Here is a 23166-nt window from a genome sequence, read left to right on the forward strand (position 1 = left end):
CTATCAGCAGATCGTAATGGATGAAAATTCCAAGCATTATCTCACCATCAACACTCATAAGAGAATGTTCACATACAATCGCTTTCCCTTTGGAGTGGCTTCGGCACCTGCGATATTTCAAAGGACTATCGAAGGGTTGCTGTGAGGATTAACCCATGTGGCTGTCTATCTTGATGATATACTGGTCACAGGGGTGACGGATGAAGAGCACTTGCAAACTCTGGATGTTGTGCTCACACAGCTACAAGATGCTGGTCTGCGCCTAAAAAGGAACAAATGTGAATTCCTTCAAAAAGAAGTGCGTTACTTGAGTCATCTGATGGATGCCCAAGGTTTACACCCATTAAAAGACAAGGTGCAAGCCTTGACAGAGATTTCGTGTCCGACCAGTGTCACTGAATTAAAAGCCTACTTGGGGTTGCTGAATTAATATAACAAGTTTCTACCCAATTTGTCCAGTGTCCTAGCTCCCCTCCACAGACTGTTAAGAAAGGGCACTCATTGGTGCTGGGCTGATTCCCAAACTAAGGCTTTCCAGAAATCAAAGGAACTCCTGCAGTCTGCAGATGTGTTAGTACACTATTCTTCTGAGAAAGATTTGATCCTCTCGTGTGATGCCTCTTCATATGGCGTGGGGGCGGTGCTTTCACATCGGATGAAAGATAACACCGAGAAACCCCTAGGGTTCACATCCCGTACCCTGACACCAGCAGAATAACGATATTCCCAATTAGATAAAGAAGCTTTAGCCATCATCTTCGGAGTTCAAAAATTCCACAAGTATTTATATGGTCGCAAATTTACTATTTGCACAGATCATAAACTCCTGATATTCCTTTTTGGAGAAAAGAAACCCATTCCACAGATGGGTTCCCCTCGGGTTCAAAGATGGACTCTGCTGATGAGTGCATATGAATACACAATGGTGTATAAGTCCAAAGACAGCTATCCAAATGCCGATGCCTTAAGCATGGAATTCGAACCAGTCAGTGCCATTCAAATCACAAATTGGACAAACAAGGGTGTGGTACTGTCACAAGTTTGTAATTATGTACTGAAGGGTTGGCCAACTCAAGTGGATCCACAATTCAGCCCTTACCACAAAAGGAAACTAGAATTGAGTGTGCATGATGGATGTCTGCTCTGGGGAGCCAGAGTAGTGGTGCCCAATCAGGGCCGGTCCATGCTTTTAAAGCTGTTACACCAATCACATACAGGAATGGCCAAAATGAAAGGATTGGCTCGATCCTATTTTTGGTGGCCTGGGATGGATAAAGAGGTTGAGAGGAAGTCCCAACTTTGTGTGGAATGTATGAAGCACAGCAAAATGCCTCCTGTAGTGCCACTGCACCCCTGGGAATGGCCTGAGACACCATGGTCCCGTATTCATGTGGATTATGCGGGCCCTTTCTTGGGAAAGATGTTTTTGGTAATTGTAGATGCCCATTCTAAGTAGATGGACATTTATCCCATGACCTCGTCAACATCGCAAGCTACCATTGAGAAACTTCGCCAAAGTTTCAGCGTTTTTGGATTACCTCAGATTCTAGTTTCTGACAATGGCTCTTGCTTCACGAGCACAGAATTTGAAAAGTTAATGAGAAACAATGGGATTCGTCACGTGAAATCTCCACCATTCCATCCTTCTTCTAATGGATTAGCAGAAAGTGCTGTCCAAACGTTTAAAGAAGGCATGAAGAAGGTAAAAGGGAATACCTTGGAAACCAGGTTGTTACGATTCTTATTCAACTATCGGATCACCCCACATTCGACGACAGGGTTGTCACCTTCCGAGATGCTCATGGCTAGGAAGCTGCGATCTACTTTCAATCTTCTCTTGCCAGACATTAAAGCCAAAGTACTGCAAAAATAACAAAAACAACAAGAGAATCATGACAGAGGTGCCAAGTTGGGAGTGTTCATGACTGGAGATGACGTCTTAGTGCGTAATTACAGTTACGGTCCCAAGTGGATACCTGCTGTCATTGTGAATGCCTCGGGTCCAGTTTCCTATACGGTTGCTGTTGGGAGTGGACAAATCCTGAAGCGACATGTTGATCAAATCCGAATCTGGCATACGAACGAGAGTCAGGACTTCACGTGGTTAACAGTACCCTCAGAGAAAGGGTCTCTGCTACCTGAAATTCCCTGTTCTACAGACATGGAGACCACACCCAAAGTTGTTTCAAGCCCGAGCACAGAAGAAAAGGAAGCTGGGGAAGAGTATCATTTGCCTGACAACCTACCAACTGCTCCGCAGTTGCGACGTTCCTCAAGGGAGAGACGTTCTCCTATTCGTCTCCAGGACTATGTTAGATAGCTTAAACATAGGTGCAACCAAGTTATAAGAATAATTCTGAGAAAAGTGGTTTTTTTTTTCCTCACTCTGAAAATGTATTTTGTTCTAAGTTGCTATTAGGGGTATAACTTCTTACTTCCTAGCATTTTACAAAGAGTGAGTTCCTTTCTATTTGTGTGTTGTAGAATGTTTAACAATATTATTTGAACCAAAATGGGGGGGGGGTATCTTTATTGTAATACTTTAGGTTAGGTGCAGTTCAGAAAGGGACTATGTTATTATAGATAGGCTGTTATTATTTTATGATGCACACTTCTGTGTGAGGAAAAAAAGCTGTGTTCGTCTGTTCTGGCTTTTGGAGATTAAAAAAGTCTCATTATGTTGCCTCTTTGTGATCATTTAGCACAACACCACAATGTTGTGTCATTTTGAACCAGTGATTTTAGTTCAATTAATAGAAGATCTTTGGCTCATGTGTATTGCATCCAAGCATTTGGAAAAAGTCTTGAAAAAATTTGTATTTTTGATCATTGGTTGCGAATTATGTGGCTAGAGTTTTGAAAAACGAAACAAGGTCCTGTTATTAGTGCAAAAATGATTGTAAAAAAACTGTAATCAACTACAGTCACTGTCTGTGAGGGGCTAGGCTTCGGTTTTGTGTGTAATCACACCTTACTTTACTTCAGGGATGTACTGGCCATCGGGAGTACCGGGACATTCCCGGTTGGCCGATCACGGAAGCGAGGGACCGCCCCCATATTAGGACTGCATAGTCAAATTAAGCACTGTTTTCAAATTACAGCTCATGCGAAACTGCAAAAAGCAAATACTCCAAAAGTGTGAAGGGCACTAGCAATGCCTCCAGCAGCAGCGCTTAAAAGCAGAGCGGATCAGTCACCCGCACAGCTCTGAAGAACGGGCCGAATGTAAACAGCCACAACTATTACCCCTTTTCCACCAAAGCAGTTCCAGGTGCTAGTTCTGAGCCAGTGCTATAGCCGGTTCTTAGTTGGTTCGACTGGCGAGCGCTTTAAGAACCGGTTGCTTTTCCACAGGCTAGAGAGCCGATACAGAGCCAGGTCTTACGTCACTGAATACGTTTCATGTTCACTGGCGCGGCTTAACAGGCTTGTTCCAGGTGCATCAGCGCCACGCAGATCGATCGATCGATCGGCACACATCATACTAAAGCACCGCAAGAGCGATCCAAATGCATAAAGAGCCGTCTGCTTTCCAGTCGCTCCCGCAGCACCCCGATGCCTCGTACCGAACGGTCCGCGCAGCGCCAATCTATACTGGACAAGCCTAAACAAACTATCAGCAATGGCGGACGTTGCGTTTCTATTGATGTTCATGGCTTTGCGAACCTACATCGGCATCCAAACACGGCGAATCAAACGAATCAAAATATATTTCAAATATGGCGGTCCAAGTTTCTGTTCGTCTTGTTGGTCACGGTAACCCCGACCCCAGCTCCTGATGCAAGCGGTTCTTCCTTCTAGCCCAGCAATGTTTTGGTGCTACTTACGAACCGCTTTTCCTGGTTCGGAGCTGGTGCTTTGGGTGTCGAAAAACAAAGAACCGGTTTGAAACTAGGCTCTGGCTCCGAACCAGCAATGGAACTGCCTTGGTGGAAAAAGGGTATATGTAAACTGACAAAAAAAACACAGATTCATGATTATTTGTCAATTCAGCACCATCATTTAACTTGCAGACACTCTACGGTATGCAATATGATATCAACAAGGAAAAAAATATTTCTGCTTAAAATTGGACACTATAACAATATCTATAAACATTTTCATTAATTTTTAATTTTATTTTATTTTTTAAAGTTTGTTGCCTCAAGGCAACATTGTACCACAATGGACAAATTTTAACATTTGGCATTTTCATGCATAAAAAATAAATATATTTATTCATTTAATTGCCTTCAGTGTCCTATAACGGCGTCCAGATGGTAACAATTCAAAGGCGTAGTTCAGAGGGTGCGTTATATCTCCACTTATAGCCAAAGCTTTCCTCCTAACTGCCATATCATACAGCTGATCAATCGATTTTTGCTTAACCTCTATTATTTTGCTTGCCATCATTATAATCCTATTTAGTTTGACTTTATTTACTGATGTTATTCGCCCAAACCAAGCCGTTATATTGTACCCTAAAACACTTTCAATTAAACTAATATAAACTCTTTGTAAAACACTTCTTTGAAAATTCTCTCAATTTCCATAGCAAATATAGACTCTGATTTGCTTTCTTGCAGATAAAATTCACATTACTAGAAAAAATTCATTTGCTATCAATCATAGTTCCCAAATACTTAAAAACCTTCACAATTTCCACTGGTTGATCACATAATGTCATTTCTGTTAAGGGTTCTGGGTGATTTAAAATCAATTATTTTGTCTTCCCAACATTTATCAGTAGAATAAGTTCCTGTTGCTTTACACCATTTTTCTAATTTCAAAACATGCTCTTCTTCATACTCATAATCAATACAATCCTTCCATAAGAGTGCAACCAGTGCCATATTGTCAGTGTATTTATACAGTTTATAATTTGCACTCTGCATTTGCATCTCATTTGTATAGACAGAAAATAATAGGGGTGACAAAACGCATCCTTGAGGTGCTCCTGAAAACACAATATTTGATTTAACCCCCCTGATGCAAACTTGTTGTGGTCTATCTGTTAAGAAATTTGTAATCCAGTGAATTATTACTCCGTTCACTCCTAAAACTAAGAGACGTTCTAAAAGTAAATGTATCGGCATTGTATTAAATGCAGATGTGTAATTAATAAAAAGAACACATGCATATGCCTTTGCTTGTTGTAAGTGACTAACAATTGTATCAACCATAGTGAGCGTAGCATCCTCTGTCCCTCTTTGAGGCTTATACGCAAGTACATATAAGTGCTCAGATACATATGGTTTAAGATGATAAATAATGACCCTTTCCATACATTTAGCAAGTATTGATGTTAAGGCTACAGGGCGGAAATCTTCAAATTTTTTAGGAATGGGCCATATAAATGACAATTTCCACATATTAGGCACAGTCTGAGAATTTAATAAAAACTGAAAGAATTTTGTTAAAGGGTCACGTTTAAAACATGGCCCCTAAGGCCATCTCGACCTGGCGCTTTACAGGACCTAATTTGCTTAAGATAAATTCTAGTGTGTTCACTTCTCAAGCAGATTGGTGAACCCACAGGAATCCTGGTACTAGTTTCATCAACCTTATCTCTGTTGCTAACTACATCATATCTTCCGTAAAACAGGTTTAAATCATTAACCCATTTTAAAATATCTGTGTCTGTAATGTCATTATTTACACCTTTCGATCATGTCCCATCATCTTATTTAACCCTTGCCAAGCACTCCTTGCATCATGATTTACTAACTGATCCTCTACCTTACTTTTAAAATAAATTTTAGCTTTTTGTATCATAGCTCTTAATTCCTTTCTTTTTATCTTAAACTCCTCAAGATAATTTTCAGGAAAGGCTGTATTTTTCTCATTAAGGTATTTCTTCAGATCTTTAGTAATGACCATGGCTTGTTATTTGAAAAGATTTTAACCACTTTAGTATCCATTACAGTTTCTTCACATAACTGAATATAAGAAGTGATACAGTCTGTTAATTCTTGAGGGCCTATGCAAGAATCGAAGAAAACGTCCTCTTTAACATGTCCTCTTTATCCGTGTTCCAAACCTATAATAGGTGCTCTACATATGGCCCTATATGCATTCTCAATGTTACCATAACACAGATCCAATGTGCGAGAGAAACGGATTGGGCAATCAATATATTGCTGCAGGTTCGGAAGAGTCTCACTTAATGAAAGAGTATTAAAGTCCCTCAGACTTTGTCAGGATTCTATTAAAGCACTCTGAAATGTGCTCACTTCATAGAAAAACAACGTAAATGTGCACGTGTGTGTGAGAGAGAAACAGGGTGTGTATTTTCTGTGTGTGTGTGTGTTTCTGTTTTTTGCATGAGTGTGTGTGTGTTTCTGTTTTTTGTGTTTTTGCATGAGTGTGTGTTTCTGTTTTTTGTCTTTTTGTTTATGAATGTGTGTGAGAGTGTTTCTATGTTTTTGAGTGTGTGTGTGTGTGTGAGAGAGATTGTGTATTTTTGTGTTTATTAATGTGTGTGTGTGAGTGTGTGAGAGAGAGAGAGTATTTCTAAGAGTGTTTTTCTGTGTGTGTGTGTGTGTTTTGTGTTTTTGCATGAGTGTGTGTGTTTTGAGTGTGTGTGTTGTGTGTGTGTGTGTGTGTGTTTATGACACATGTGATGTGTGTGTGTGTGTGTGTGTGTGTGTGTGTGTGTGTGTGTGTGTGTTCTCACCTGACGTCTCTGTGTTGTCGTACGTAGAGACTGTGGAAGTTGGGTCGGTTCTCTTCTGCGCTGCATTTAGCCGACAGACGCGTGACGATCTCCGTCTTCAGCTCCACAGCGATGTACCGTGGCAGCACCGACAGCAACAGATGCTCCTGCACACAAAGAGTTATTCTATTAAACACTGTGTTTATTATTGATGCATTATTTATTTAACTTTTCAGCTCTGTTCCAAAGCCTAAAACAACATGCACACGCTCAGAAACCCCCTGCGGAGACACACTCTTCATGCTCTGAATGAAGTAGATCTAATAATAATAATAATAATAATTCATTACATTTATATAGCGCTTTTCTGCTTTTTTTTCTAAGCACTCAAAGCGCTCTACATTGTGAGGGGTGGTGTCTCCTCGTCCACCACCAGTGTGCAGCATCCACCTGGATGATGCGCCAGAACACCCACCACACACCAGCTTACCCACACAGACTGCAGGGTGAGCACCCCCTGCTGGCCTCACTAACACCTCTTCTAACAGCAACCTAGTTTTCCCAGGAGGTCTCCCATCCAGGTACCGACCAGGCTCAACCTGCTTAGCTTCAGTGGGCAACCGGTCTTGGGCTGCAGGGTGATATGGCTGTGGCTTAAAAAAAAATCTATACCTGGTCACGTTTCTGCTTGGCCTGTGTGGCGCGGTTTCTGCTGAAGTCCTCCCGCTTCTTGCTGGACTTCCTGCGAGCATGTTCAGTGTGCCACAGGTGAAACACACCTACGGTGTTAACACACACAAACAGCACTGCGTTCGCCAGCAGCTGACACACACACACACACACACAGAGAGAGAGTTTTTGAATATGTGCAGTGGCAGGAAAATCATCTGGCGTCAGCCGACAGTCACCATTTGCATATAACATTTCCTCTGACCAGCCATAAACCACTCAGCTGTGTATGTTTACATATATGTATGTGTGTGTGTGTGTGTATGTACATTTATATATATATTAATTGTAATAATCCAGTGAGATTTTTGAGATCTGATCTGATCATCATCCAGTCTGTCTGGAATAACATGAAGAAACAGAACAAACTAAAACAGACCAAGAAACCTCCTGCAAAGCTCCTGAGAAACTCAGCTCAAGTGCACTGAGGACAAGAGCTGCTTTAAACAGAAAGCATGCTAACACCAAATGTTGATTTCATTTAGTTCATAGAAGTTCATTGGTAAAGAAAATTTATGACATATTTGACAGCATTTTACAGCATTTTTACTTGAGTGCCTAAAACTTTTAACAGCACTGTTGTGTTTGTGTGTGTGTGTACTAAGATGTTTTGTCTATCCTTGAGTGCTGATTGTCATAAATATAAGGACTTGTGAATGTATGTTAGCCATGTGTTCCTGTCATCTTGCAAACTGACTTCCCAAAGTATTTGGATTCCGTTTTTTGTTGCTTGTCTTGTGGATCCAAATAAAAGAAGAAAATGTGTGTGTGCGTGTGTGTGACCAAATGTCCCCACAAGGACAGTAAAACCTGAATTTTTTTATATTGCGGGGTCCCCTGTGGTCCCTACAAGGGAAAAAATTATGTTTATGCAAACAGGTTTTCTGTAAGGGGTAGGTTTAGGGTTAGGGGATAGAAAATATTGTTTGGTGAGTATAAAAGTAATAGAAGTCTATGGAAAGTCCCCACAATTCACAGAAACAAATGTGTGTGTGTGTTACCTGCACGGCCAGGTCTCGTGTCTGTGGGCTGGTGACAGACACATACACACTGATGACAACGATGTGACAGACGCTGGTTCCGATGCCGAAGCTCAGAGCCCATGAGAACGGGAGAGGAAGAACTGTATAAACGGACAGAGACAGGAAGAGGAAGAACGCGACCTGATGAAGAAAAACAACCACATCACAACCGAAAATCAGCAGTTATTAACAACAGCTAAAACCAAAAAAAGTGTTTTGTTACTTTACATTAACATTAATTACAAAAAATAATTTAAAAAGTAATAGTTAAAAAAATAAAAATTAATTAAAAATTAAATTCATAAAAAAAATAAAAAAAAAATATATAGTTTAGCATGATGTACTAAAATAACTAAAACTAAACCAAAACCAAACTTAAATCGTTGCACTCAAATCTTGTTCAAACCAGGCATGTTCATACTATATGCAAACTTAAATGAGTGACTATTAAAAAATGTATCATTCAAATTTTAAATAATTAAAATATAGAAAAGTAGACGTTTCATGCTTCTTTAGGAATCCTCCGCTTTTTAACCAATATATTTGTATGACTTTTCCAGATTTCCTGGATGAGGATTAAGGATGTTTAGAAATATTTTGTACTAGCAGTTTGTAATGAAATTATTTCTCACTTTGCATAACCAGAAAAATGTAAATCTTCAGATATTAGTTCACATTTAAATCATTTACATCACTTTTCCTTGTTTAGAAACCACACCTAAAAATACTTCAAATTATGTAATTACATTTATATTCAAGATCAGTGTACTTGCAGAAAGCATGTTTCTGGCTTTAAAAATAAATTAAATTAAAATAGCATCCTTGTCATGAGGACTAGGACTAAAATAAAGTGTAAATTAATCTAAACTATGATCTTCTGATCTAATGAGCGTCCTCAGCTGACCTGCTCCCAGGCCGTGACGACACCTCCGGTGAAGATGAAGACAAAGGCGATGATGAAGAGTATGGACCAGATGAAGAGCGCCAGAGGCGTTTCTCCTCGCCGAACCACCGGCAAACAAGGCAAACACAGCAGCAGCGACACGCAAACACACAACACCACACACACCACTGCAAACGCCGCCACGTGAACGCTGAGGCTCTGGATGCGTGAGAAAAACAAACACTTCACCAAATCTACATTTAGACAATGTCTTTCAAGCATTACACACACCTGCTAAAAATGTGCTTATGCTCAGGCTAGGAGTTTCTTCTAGGTTTGTGGAAATGTGTCTCTGCATCAGTGTCTCAGCAATGGATGCTCTGCAGTGAATGGGTGCCGTCAGAATGAGAGTCCAAACAACTGATAAAAACATCACAATAATCCACACCACTCCAGTCCATCAGTTAATGTCTCCAGAAAACAAAAGCTGAAACAAATCCATCATTAAGACGTTATAAACTAAAATATGAGTCCATAATCCATTATAACGTTTCCTCCAGTGAAAAAGAGGTCTGGTCTGAATCAGGGCTGCTCGATTATGACAGAAATCATAATCATGATTATTTTGGTCAGTATTGTAATCATGATTATATTATTATCTGTGCTATATGTTTTTTTTTTTTAATGCAAAGTATTCCATGAACAGCCTACTACAGAAATGGAATAATCTAATTTTAAATAAAACAACATAGTCTTCACTGTAAGAATTAATTTTTCTTTTTTCCTTATTAAAGCTACAAAAGTTTTCCAGTCAAGAGCATTGAGTGATTTTGTCTTGTGTTGTTTGATTAGTATTAAGAGCAGCACGGATCCAATGTACTGTTACACACGTATTTTCATTCTCAACTGTTTATGTCCATTTATTACATGACCAATGAGGGTTTTCGTGAATAATCACTAAGTGCTGCTTTTTTTTTTACTAAAAGATGACTTTACATGTCCGTGTTCTCCTCCGTCTCTGAGCGCATATACACAGAAATCCTCCTGAGAAAGCGCAAGTTCTCTTTCGTGCTTTTAAAACATGACTAAATCTAATCAACTTTTAATCAATCAAGCATGTCCCTTTTTGCAAAAGTCACTGTGGTGAGGGGGGCGTGGTTAGCGGAGTCTGCAGCGGGAGAGAGAGTTGGGAGACGAGCGGTGAGTAAGTGGGTCAAGTGCAAGATGACATTCACCTGTTTCTCATTTCCAGTGATTGGCGGGGAGAGAGTGTAAAAGCCACAGAAAGGCAGACGACCAGGAGAGAGACACTGACTGAGGACTCGGGGAGAACGTCTGTGGCTGTGAACGACCCAAGTGGTGAACTTATTGTTTATTGGAAGTGCCGGAGAGCACCAGTATTTCTTTGTTTGTTTAAAAGACTGAATAAATTACCCGAGCCTCAGCCACGCCGACTCTGACTTCTTCCTTCCTTCCCACGAACTGTGCTACAGTCACGTTACATGATTATGGAAGAGCGAAAGCATGGGGCACAATCGGAATGGGGCACAATCATTTTATCTCGATTATTGTATTTTCATAATCATTGTAGTCTGAAATCGAAATAAAAACTGTATTTAAATTAATTGCAGAGACCTAGTCTGAATCAGGGGAGAAATCTGCACAGATCAAGCAGCGTTTACAAGCCAAAACCGCTCTAAACAAATATGTGGCTGGATTTTGATGTGAGAGACAACAGGAGAAGCACTCTTTCACTGGAGGAAGCATTATTATGGATTATAGACTCGTATTTAAGTTCAAAACATCTTAATGCTGGATTTGTGTCAGCTTTTGTCTTCTCCAGATGTTATCTGATGGACTGGAGTGGCGTGGATTACTGTGATGTTTTCATCAGCTTTTGGACTCTCATTCTGACGGCACCCATTCACTGCAGAGCATCCACTGCTGAGACACTGATGCAGAGACACATTTCTACAAACCTGATGAAGAAACACACTCATCCTGATCTTGGATGGCCTGAAGGTGAGCACATTTTAAATTTTGGGTGAACTGTTCCTTATAGTGATCTTCTTAATCATGGAGGATCAAGTTTTTCCAGCAGGTATACACACAAAATCATGCATTTTATTTAGCAAACAACAATGTGAGTAACCGATCAGTGTGTCTTACCCGGCTGGTGGAGGGGATGATGATGATGATGGTCACACAGAAGAGGATGACCAGCACTACTCCAGGCACCAGCAGCGGCGTCTCCTCCAGACAGCGCAGAAACACCTTGTTCACGGCGCGGAAACAGGAGCACGCGCCACAGCCGTACGTCCGCCGGGATTCGCTCGGTTCATCATCCACTATGAACCTGGTGCGAGAGCTCTGAGAAACCTCAGTGGTGGCATTGGAAGTCCTTGAGGTCTCAGATAATGTCGCCAAACTGTGTTTCCTGTAAATGCCATCGGGTTCAGCCCAATCTGTGGAAGTGCCTGAGATGTTCTCAGAAGAAGAGCTATTGCTAAGTGCATTTCTGCTGCGATTGTTGCGTTCCACGTCCGGATTGGGAGCGCTGCCGCTGAAGGACGCCGGGGACTCACTAAGACGGTTCTCATCTCTCAATGACGTACGTGGTTTCTGGGGTTCGGGGACGTTCCCAAGCCTGGCGACACCCAGCTCGATGGAGACCTTTGAGTTGTCCAACATGCCAGTCTCTGGGTTTTTGTTTGTGCTTCGTTTAATGTTTACTGTCCAGCACAGTTTCAGCAAGATAAATAAAGTCTGCTAAGGAGGGGATAAATTGTCCATTATCCAAAGCAGATCAGATCAATTCCGAGGGTTTGAGACCAATCAAGACGAATGTTTTCAGAGCTCCTCAAGCTCTTCAGGTCTCTTGAAGTAAATCCATGTAGGGAAGCACTGTTTCTCTCAAAGCATGTCAAATGTGTTAGCCGTTACTTGAAGGACACTATGGTAAAGAAGATCATTATGTCAAAAGAAACACCTGACACTTCAAATGAATATACAGTATTATGGGCTTCTGTGTATCACCACAATAGAAGAACCATTTTTGATTCCACAAATAACCTTTCAGTGATCGGTTTTTAAAAGAACAATTTTTAAAAATACACACACAAACGACGCTGTGCTGTGACTCTCTCTCTCTCTCTCACACACACACACACACACACACACACACACACGTACACACACACACACACGTACAAACACACACACACACACACACGTACACACACACACAATGCGCAAAATTCCGCATTTAAACAGTCAACAGCAAATACTTAAACTAATTACAAAACATACAGTCGCTGATTCAGAAGCGCTAGATTGTCATAGCAAAGTTAGAATTACCTCCTCTCCTAGGTTCACGAAACGGGCGTCCATAAAATGCATTGCTGTTCTGTTGTAAGTAATCTAAATGATTCCTAAATGCATCTACTTTCGGAAGGGCAAATAAAGTGCTTTTGCTTTCTCATAGAAACACACAGCGTCTCCCTGAAATGGCTTCATCAACACTTTACTGAAAAGTTACTTTACACGGTTACTGAAGCCATGCCTTCTTTCTTTGCGTGAACATTTGGGCGGCTTTACACAAATATTTCCACATTGTGACGTAGACATGTGGGGGAGTGTTTGAATGAGGCGTTTTAGGGGGCGTGGCAGAGTCTTAACTGTGATCAAGAATATCTCTTTGGGTTTGAGACTTTAGTCTTTTCAACTTCAGGGATCTTATCTATGCACATTCAGCTTGTAACACTCCAAAGAGAAAGGAAAACTTGAAATCGCATCATATGACCCCTTTAAAGGTTTTTTTGGGGAACCAAAAATGGTTCTTCTATGGCGTCACTATGAAACCCCCCTTTTGGAAACTTTATTTTTGATACTGTGAAATATCTAATTTTACATCACTTAAAATAACAGCTCCAAGTGACGCCAGAACAGGTTTGGATGCCTTGCGTGCAAGAAATGCAATGAGAAACATGTAACTTCACAGCCAAAGAAAAGCTGCAAGACAAGAGTTTGCACTGTATGTTATTTTACACTCTTGAAAATAAAGGCTAAAGGATTTAATTAGCATTGATGGCTCTGTGAAGAATGGAAACTTTCCATTCCACAAAAGGTTCTTCAGAGATCTAAAATGTTCTTCACTTAGAATTTTTTTTATTTTACTGCATCAAACCCCCTATTGAACCTTTATTTTAAAGATTGTATATAAAATGGCGGTAACTTTATTTTAAGGTGTCATAATACAGAGTAATTACCTAATTAAGTACTTAGTAGTAGCCATTGTTCTTACATGAAAAAGAATGTACTTACCATGTAAATAAGTTATAGAACAGCCTGTACTTACAGTTTGTAATTATGTAGATGTAATAGGCAGCTACTGTTACACATATGTAACAAACAGAGTTACATGGTAAGTACATTTTGTTTCATGTAAGTGTCGCGGCCCTCCCGCTCCGAGCAGGAATCGAACCGCGGTCTCCGGCCATGGCCTCCAGCGTCAGTCGCTAGAGCGCCACTTGAGGTGGGGGAGTGAGGTTTAACCTGCACAGCACTTACCTGCTGGCCTCTGCTACATAACTACAACAGCTACTACTAAGTACTTAATTAGGTAATTACTCTGTATTATGAACACCTTAAAATAAAGTGTTACCAAAAAGGCATCTGGTAAATGAACAAATATAAACTTTAGATTACTATATTGTAAAAACATTAGCAATATGACAACAGGAACATGAACTCCAAACGGTCAAACACACGCTAACAAATGTTCTTATTCTTTAATATTTTGATATAAAAAAACTAAATAAATAAATAAACAGAACTCAAACACATTCAAGTAAGAACAGAAGAAGAACAGCTGAGACAGCAGGGATATTTATATAGAGAGAGTCTAAACTAACACAAACCTACTTTTGTCACGTTCAGAGTGAATTTAGGTGAAGAGGATTAACTGGATACAGTGAATACTTCTTCCACGCACACACACACACACACACACACGCACGCACACACACACACGCACACACACCTGTCTTTGAAGCAGGATAAAAGTTTGATTCCAATCCTGCTTTGATTGTTCAGTTTGTACGTCAAACATTACTCTTACAGCTCATGCACTGCAAAAAAGTTAATAATGACTTTCAGAGAATATTACCTTGAATTAAGTACCATTCAAAATGTTTTTTTTTTTTTTTAAGAAATTAATACTTTTATTCATTAATAAATAAAGTGATAGTAAAGATATTTATAATGTTACAAAATATTTATATTTTAAATAAATGCTGTTCTTTGAACATTCTATTCATCTGTGAATCCTGAAAAATAAAATTTGTCACGGTTTGCACTAAAATATTGGGCAGCACAATTGTTTTCAACATTGATAATAATCAGAAATGTTTCTTGAGCAGCAAATCAGTATATTAGAATGATTTCTGAAGATCATGTGACACTGAAGACTGGAGTAATGATGCTGAAAATACAGCTTTGATCACAGAAATAAATGAGTGTGTGTGTTTATTTATTCACATAAATATTTCACAATTTTACTTTATTTTTGATCAAATAAATGCAGCCTTGGTGAGTAGAAGAGACTTTTAAAATCCCTAAAATCTCAAACTTTTAAACAGTAAAAATGCCAATAGGGTAGGGAAAACAAAGTAAATGTACCTTATTTTAAGTTTTTACTGGACAACAAAAATGTTGATTAAGAAGATAGAAGCATTTGACATAAAATCACCCCTCAGGCCTTCAATGAAAGTCACTAACACTGACCTCAGATCAGCTGGTGTTTAACACTGATCTGGGATCAGAGCACTTTTCTCTTTCTCAGTCTCTTTTGAAGCAGTGAGTCACAGACAAAGCCTCTTACAACAGCGCATGAGTCAGTGAGCAACAAAGGGCTGTATTTAAGTTATTATCGCTGGATCTGATCTTACCTGCTCTCATCATATCAAAGGAAAGCCTATGGATGTTTCTTTGAGGAAAACTTCACTGTTGTCATCTTCACTGTCTGTGTTTTTCTGGATTCCTGTCATAAAGACTTTTGTATAGTTGCATTAATTTGCATATGTGGCCTTTTCATATGACACTGTTTTCCATAAACTCATCCCTTATTTTCCCTGTAACTCACACCGAAGGTCAGTAAAATGACATCCATCAGTATTAAATTAATCATGAGCCTCAAACTTAAGGAATATAATATTAATCAAAGCAGCAAACCCTGGAAAATTTGGTGGTGCATGAGTTGAGCAACAAATATATTAGTCAACATTTGAAGTGGATCAAAAAAGTTAATCAAAGCTGTCCTAAGACAAGAACGCATTTTGGTTTTAGGACAACTTTGATGAAAGGTTTTGATCCACTTCAAATGTTGGCTAGTGTATTTTATAGACTTCATTTTCATTTTCAATGTTTTTTTTTTCCCTATGTAAATAACAAAAATAGTTGCTTTATCCCACTACTGATTTGCATTTATTTATTTGCCATAAACAATTTACAATGCATTTTATCAGTATGTGCTTTGTTGGTACTGTAAATGTCATGAATCTGGTTTATGAACTTCTGTTAACTCACCACCAGAGGTCACTCGCTCACCACATGGACTCTTGCACCACACTAACTGTTGCACGCCACCTCAGACTACAATTCCCATCATCCATTGCACTGACGACACACACAGCTGATTGCACTAACGACACACACAGCTGATTGCGCTGATCACACACCCTACATAAACCTTGGACTTCCTCTTCCTCTCTGCCGAGTATTGTATAGTGTATATCATTCTCCAGCGATAGCTACTCTACGGAGCCCACGCAGTTATCATAGCCTTGCCTTGTGTGTTTTCTAGTGTTTTGATTCTTGCCTGTGTTTCCTGGATTTACCCTTTGCCTTGCCATTCGGACTCTGTTTGCACCTCTCTTGGACTATTGGTCGTGTACCTGGATTATCTCGCTGCCTTGTCCTGTTGGATATTGTTCGCCGATCGTAAATCCACACTTGCCCTAGGATTGCTCTGTCTTGCCTGTGTTGTTCCTGTTTGCCACTGAATGAACCTTGCTTGTTTTGTAACCACACCTTTGAATAAAGCTTGCAAATGGATCTGCACGTCTCACGTCTCGTTCGCCCTGTAACAGAATACTCGGCCACACAAAGGATCCAGCAGCTTCTCATGTGGATATTGGCCAGGTATGGACACTGTAAGACTGTTATTAACCCTCGAGCAGGGCTTGCGATCGCTCGAGGATTATGTACAAGAGTATTTAGAGATCGCTTATTATTCTGATCTGCCAGACTGCTCATAGATTTTAAATTTTTTTTGTGAACCAGCCGCTCAAATTGCGATTAAGCTTTGAAGGTCCCCATTCGTCTCTAAGTGATTTTATGGATTATGCTTTATTGACTGTTGCGTTCACTGTGGGTGTTGCGGAGGAACGCGACACCGCACTCACTCGTGTAATGGTGGCTGCACCAGAGCACGCTCACAAAATGGCGGCGACAGCGGAGCTTGATCGCAAAATGGCGGACACAACAGCATCCCGTTCTGCCACCACTGCCAATCCTGAATCAAGCCAATACACTGCTGATCGTCATGAATCCAGCCAAGTCACAGTTGATTGTCATGATCTAAATCAAGTTACCGTTGATCATCGTGAATCAAGCCACGTCTCAGCTCATCTGCCAGAGTCTCTTCACGTCTCTGCTGATCTGCCTGAGTCTCTTCACATCACAGCTAGTCATTCAGAGACCTGTAACGTCCTGTCCCTCACACCCAGATACTCAAGGTAAATTCTTCGATTTCCTAATCTGGTATCCAGTGTGAGAGATACACTGCTGGTGTCGGCACGCGCAGCTGGAATCTCAATCCACTCACTCTAACCCTTCTGTTCCTGAACTGATATCCTTGTCTGAAGCGCTTTCCATGACGGGGATCACTTTGTTGCGTTTGGGCTGCATACACCACCACAGAACTGCTTCCACTGTGATGTCTCCAGAGGTGGCGGCGCATGCTGCAGAACCTCCCGAAGTGGCGGTGCTCGCTTCAGCTCCTTGCATGGTGGTGGCGCCCAGCAATTCATGTCCAGGCCGTCATATCATGGTCGAAGGAACCGTAGATGAGCACTGTCCTGTTAATGAACTTTACCTGTTTCCTGATATTACCACTGTAGAACCTCCAGAGGTGGCGGCGGCTGCTGCAGAACCTTCAGAGGTGTCAGTGGTAACCACCTATGAGTCCTCGTCCTGCCCTGTCATGGTTATGGAGGCCATCTGTGAATCCTCGTCCTGCCCTGTCGTGGCTATAGAGACCATCTGTGAACTCTTGCCTTGCTTTGAACTAGCCACTGAGGCCATTAATGAACCTTCCTTTGCCCATGTTACAGCCTATAAACTGTTGTCCTACCTTGAGTCAGCCGAGGAGGCTGGTTGTGAATTACCAGTCCCATCAGTCACAACTGGGTGAACTTCTTGACTGTTGCGTTGCGCCTCTAGGGTCCGTTTGTGAACTCTTAACCCTGCCTGTCATTAACACAGAAACCATAAATGCACACCATATCTGTCCCGTTAACCCTATCACTGCCATGGAAGACTTTAATGAACCATCTGTATGCCCTGTTAACCCTGTCATTATCAAAGAGACCGTAAATTCTATGCCTGTCTCAGTTTTCCCTAGGCTCCAATCTCTGCTATGGGTTCCTGATCTGTTGCAGTGCTCTCCTGATCTGTCTTGGTGCTCTCCTGCCTTGTCTGCTCCACCGTGGCGGTCTCCTGCCCTGTCTGCTCTGCATTGGTGGGCTCCTGGTCTGTCTGCTCCACCGTGGAGGTCGGATGTCTCGCTCTAGTGGTCTTCTGTTCCGTTGGCTATGTCATGAATCTGGTCTATGAACTTCTGTTAACTCTCCACCAGAGGTCACTCGCTCACCAGATGGACTCTTGCACCACACTAACTGTTGCACGCCACCTCAGACTACAATTCCCATCATCCAGGGCCGTAGATTACGTGGGGGATGCGGGGGACGTCCCCCCCCCCCACTTTTTATAAAAAGTAAATTCGTCCCCCGCACTTTTTCATTGGACAGTTGTGTTCTCGACATGTTGAGGTTTTAATGGAGCAATGTATATAAATGCAGAATTATTTAAAATTCAAAGAGACAAGATAATTTATACATGACATTTACGTTTCCATGGCAATCAGTCACTCAGTTTGTGACGTCACGACACGCCCAGGCTCGCGCCCGCGGTCCCGCGCTGTACATCATTCATTATTCGGTCGAGATGAGTTCAAAGCGGCAAAAAACTCTTCACTACTTTTTTACGAAGAAGTCAAGCAGCGTAAATTGTCATGTGGGATCCGAATAGTGTTGCACAATGTTGAGTGACTCTGCCTATTGCTCTTTTTGAATAATTAGCAAGTTTTGATGTTCATTATATGGAGAAATAAAAAGCTGCCTGGACAAACATGCACTTATTTATTTTCAGTGTATTTTTCCGTAACTCTTTTGTAACGTCTTTTATTTTAACACATATGTATGTTATCAGAACCCTTCAAATAAGAATAAAGATAATGTTGAACTCAGATTTGACAGCGTTTGCAGCATTGTGACACTCTGCCAATTCTACATGATGTATTTCAATTAAGTATGCAAGCACTGATCTGATACAGGACCGATCTTCATTTAGGGCTGCTCTGTCATTATTGCACTAATTTGACGTTTTTGTGTTGTCAAGAATGAAGAAGAAACAGTCAGCCTAGGTTTGTTAGCAGAATCAGGACAACACGCAAGAAAAACAAACTTCACAGCTGAGAGGAACTGATAAGAGTGGCTTTTAACACCTGGCTGTTTTTATATTGTATAAAATATATTAATACACAAGCGTTTGTAGGATTATATATGGACCACTCATAGAAAACACATAATTAGTCAAATATAGAAAAATAAAAAATAACATTATTATGATGAACAACTTCTCAGCTATCATTTTTAACTACAGTAGGTAATTATTAGCTTGCATATTGGTTGTTTATTAGCACTTAAGCACATATGAATTCTGTATTCTTCATGACCATATTCTGCATCCCATAATCCTAAACTTAACAACTACAACAACTACCTTACAAGCTATTAATAAGCAGTAAATGAAGAGTTTATTGAAGTAAAGTCATAGTTAATAGTGAATATGTGTTTATCATTCTAAAGTGTTAAAAAATGATTTAGGATACAAATGATTGGTTATTGTCCAGCAGTGTACTTAATGTGTTATTTTCTTCTGTATGTCACTATTCCCTGTATGTACATGTTTCAAACACTACTTTATTTGCTGTAGACGGAGGCAGAAGTGAATTCACAGATGAGAGTGAATGAGGCAGAAAGTTTCAGTGAGGCGTCAGAGGTAAAGATTATTTACAGCATTGTCTATGATAAGATATTTCTTATACCTTTTAACATAGACTAATCAGACTAATGTATAATAGAACAGAACAGAATAAAGAAGTATGTGAATGTGTAAGTATCCATTACTGTGTGCCATGTACTGTACATACAACACACACAAAATACAATCTGAAATATGTAAACAATAGTACCCTTATGAGGACATCTTTGTAACTTATACTCAAAAAGGTGCACATATAGAGTACCAATATGTACCGTAACGTACAACTATGAAACTTTTTGGGATAAATAAGGTACAAAGATGTCCTTTTAAGGGTACTGTCCCAGCTACAAGCTGTTGTATTTCTTTCTTTCTTTTTCTTTTTTCTATCTTTCTTTCCTTCTGTTTTATAATCATATATAACAATATAATCATAAAGGTATGATTCAAAATAAAACCTGTCAATTAGACAAGGGTTAACTGCTGAAAAAAACAACAACAAAGAAACAGGTATAACACTAGACATTCCGTCCCCCCCACTTTTGAAATGATGGCTACGCCCCTGCCATAATCCATTGCACTGACGACACAGACAGCTGATTGCACTGATCACACACCCTACATAAACCATGGACTTCCTCTTCCTCACTACCGAGTATTGTATAGCGTATATCACTCTCCTAGCGATAGCTACTCTACGGAGCCCACTCAGTTATCATATCCTTGCCTTGCCTTGCCTTGCCTTGTGTGTTCTCGTGTACCTGGATTATCTCTCTGCCTTGCCCTGTTGGATATTTTTCACCGATTGTCGACCCATGCTTGCCCTAGGTTTACTCGGTCTTGCCTGTGATGCTCCTGTTTGCCACTGAATGAACCTTGCTTGTTTCGTAACCTCGCCTTAGAATAAAGCTTGCAAATGGATCCGCACGTCTCGTTCACCCCGTAACAGTAAACGGGTAAACATTAATATTTCTCAGACATTACCCAGAAAGTCAAGAAAATATGACTTTTTTTTTTAACTGAAAAATGTAATTTAATACAATAATATTAGAATCAACATTTTTAATTATTTAATTTTAAAATGATAATTTATTTATTTTTTTGCTCTTAAGAATTAAGTGCTTTCCTGAAACTCAAACACTACAGCATGGCACTTGCAACGCCAAGATCATGGGTTTGATTCCTAATTGAAATTCAATGTTCCAGTTTAAATGGAACCTAATTGGATTTTAAAAATTACACTTATTACACTTATTATAATTATTATTATTTTTTTAAATATAATCAGGTTAAAATAGTAAACCTTCAACATTAGTACTTTTCATACACTACCAAAAAAGCATGAGAACATAAAACTGAGAGAGAAAAAAGAAACATTTGTTTTTCACTAAACCTTAAACACAGAATTTTAAATATTTTATAAAAAAAAAAAAAAAAAATCATTGTTAATAATCATTGTTTGTTTTCCTGTACACAGTACAGTATGGTGCTCGATACCCACCAACATTGGTATTGCTAAAAAAATTTACGCTTACAACGCAATGCACATTTCTTTGATTAAAAACATCTGCCAATAGTATACATGTAAATACCCTCTGAGGGAAGTTGAGAAATTTAAATAATAAAAATGTATTAAAAACATGATATTTGCAGGTCAAATTGGCCCGCTAACACCACAATAGTAATTTCACAAAGTATGTTCTAGAGTCTCAAAACTTGACATTTTCATGACCCTAAATGATCCTGGGTTAACCAGTATTTCAGACTGATCCAGGAACGTATAATTATTAAACACCCCTATTGAAATCATTAGAGTGTCCTGCTCTGTTTATGTTGTGTCTGACTGCGGCTGGATGTGTTCCCTAAGAATAAAATCCATTACCTTGTGTTGCTAGCGCTGTGCTTTAACAGCTAATTAATCCGACCATATACCAAATATACCAGTCCGGTTTCTAAAATCAAAGGAACCGATCTGGACCATTGTAGCTTGACTCGGTCCAGCTTGTGTAATAAAGAATAGAGATGCGAGTTTAATCCTCCAAAGGTTGGATTAAACATGCCAATTTACTATTGGCAGTCTTTCTAGAAAGAAAATCACTAAAAGTACCATTACAGATGCCGGATTGAGTCAATTCAGATTTTGAGGATGTAATAGGAGAAGATGACAGAGCAAAACACAGCATCTTACTCTACTCACACTGTTTTCATGTGACAGAGCTGAATATATAAAGCTACTGAATCTGACACATCACTCACTTGTTCATTCTCATTGTAATAGGGTTAACATCACAATTTCATTACAGTTTTAGTGAAAAAAACTCTACGTGATCAAAACAAGACACAGTTCCTCTTAACACACATTAACCAAAGTGTTCGTTTCTTAAACATGTTCTTTTCTGCCTGTAAAATCAGATACAAAGTCAACATACCTCCATTCTGTCAGCTTTCATCCACTCGCTCTCTCCGTCATTTGAGTTCTCAAAATAGTTGGCGGTTCCATTTTTTTTTTTGTTCTCTTGAACTTGACAAACCGGTTGGACGGCATGACTGATGGTACAAAGGCCGAACCCAGAGGAACCCTGTCATATTTCATAACACTGAGCACTGCTGCCTTCATCAGTGACTGCTGCTGCTGTCATACCAGTAATAATAATCATATTACCAATTATATTAATATACACATGACAGAACAAAAGAAATGGTTCCTATTTATCTTTCACCTTTGCTGATTTAGACAATGAACCCCATTGATTTTTCATTTCATGGACAAAAAAAGAACACCGAGATCTTTCTCAAAATATCTTCATGTAAATTATTACATCATTCATGTAAATTAAGATAGAGGTTTGTGTAGGCAACATTTCCACTCATGAACCATGTTTCCTGGGGCTGGTTGCGTAAACTGCTAAGACTAGTCTTCAAAGTTAGTCATCTAATAATAATAATAATAATAATAATAATAATAATAATAATAAAAATTCTTAAAGACTGGTCGTAACTCTTTAAGTTAGTCACATAGAATGGTCAGTTTTGAATCAGAAAAGTAAGACTACAACTTGGTTAACTGCTAGATGGTCAAACTAGTTCTAAAGATGCAGTCACATTCAGGATGAAAGGAAAGGAACTGAAGATGGAGAAATCGAAGTACAAGTTGTTTGCTGAAGTTTGGGTAAATCTGAAAATCATAATAAATATTAATCCTCAATGCATTGCTGTGACATTTGGTTCATTCTTTTACTTTAACAAATATCTGATACTTCCGCCTGTAATTCCCATGTGATGTCTTCTGTTCTGGGAACTGATATGTCCTGGTGGAATTTGATCGGTGTCTGAATGAAGGGCTGAGGGATAAAAGAGCGGAAAACATGACAGCATCAATAGGGTATTGAAGCATCAGTGTCTTGTCTAGCTGTTGACTTCATGTCAGAAAGGCATCACTCCCTCTAGTGTTTGAACAATGACATCAAAGAGAACAAAACAAGTGACTTATAATTCTAAGTTACAGCATACTATAT

The 23166-nt window shown here is 39.7% G+C and overlaps 1 protein-coding gene across 1 annotated transcript in view; it reads right to left on the reverse strand.

The window, feature by feature from the left end:
• LOC306879731 (adenylate cyclase type 4-like) overlaps window positions 1-22131 on the reverse strand; it is a 58790-nt gene extending 36659 nt beyond the window's left edge. Inside the window, exons 1-6 of the mRNA XM_079432886.1 lie at window positions 22081-22131; window positions 11438-12221; window positions 9290-9487; window positions 8365-8526; window positions 7307-7456; window positions 6656-6801 (exon numbers count right to left, since the gene is read on the reverse strand). Coding sequence (XP_079289012.1) covers window positions 6656-6801; window positions 7307-7456; window positions 8365-8526; window positions 9290-9487; window positions 11438-11959 — 1178 coding nt within the window. The 5' untranslated portion in view covers window positions 11960-12221; window positions 22081-22131. The remainder of the gene's footprint in view (window positions 1-6655; window positions 6802-7306; window positions 7457-8364; window positions 8527-9289; window positions 9488-11437; window positions 12222-22080) is intronic.
• Window positions 22132-23166: the final 1035 nt, after the last annotated feature.

Source organism: Barbus barbus (genome assembly GCF_936440315.1).
Source record: "Barbus barbus genome assembly, chromosome: 1".
Taxonomy (NCBI): domain Eukaryota; kingdom Metazoa; phylum Chordata; class Actinopteri; order Cypriniformes; family Cyprinidae; genus Barbus; species Barbus barbus.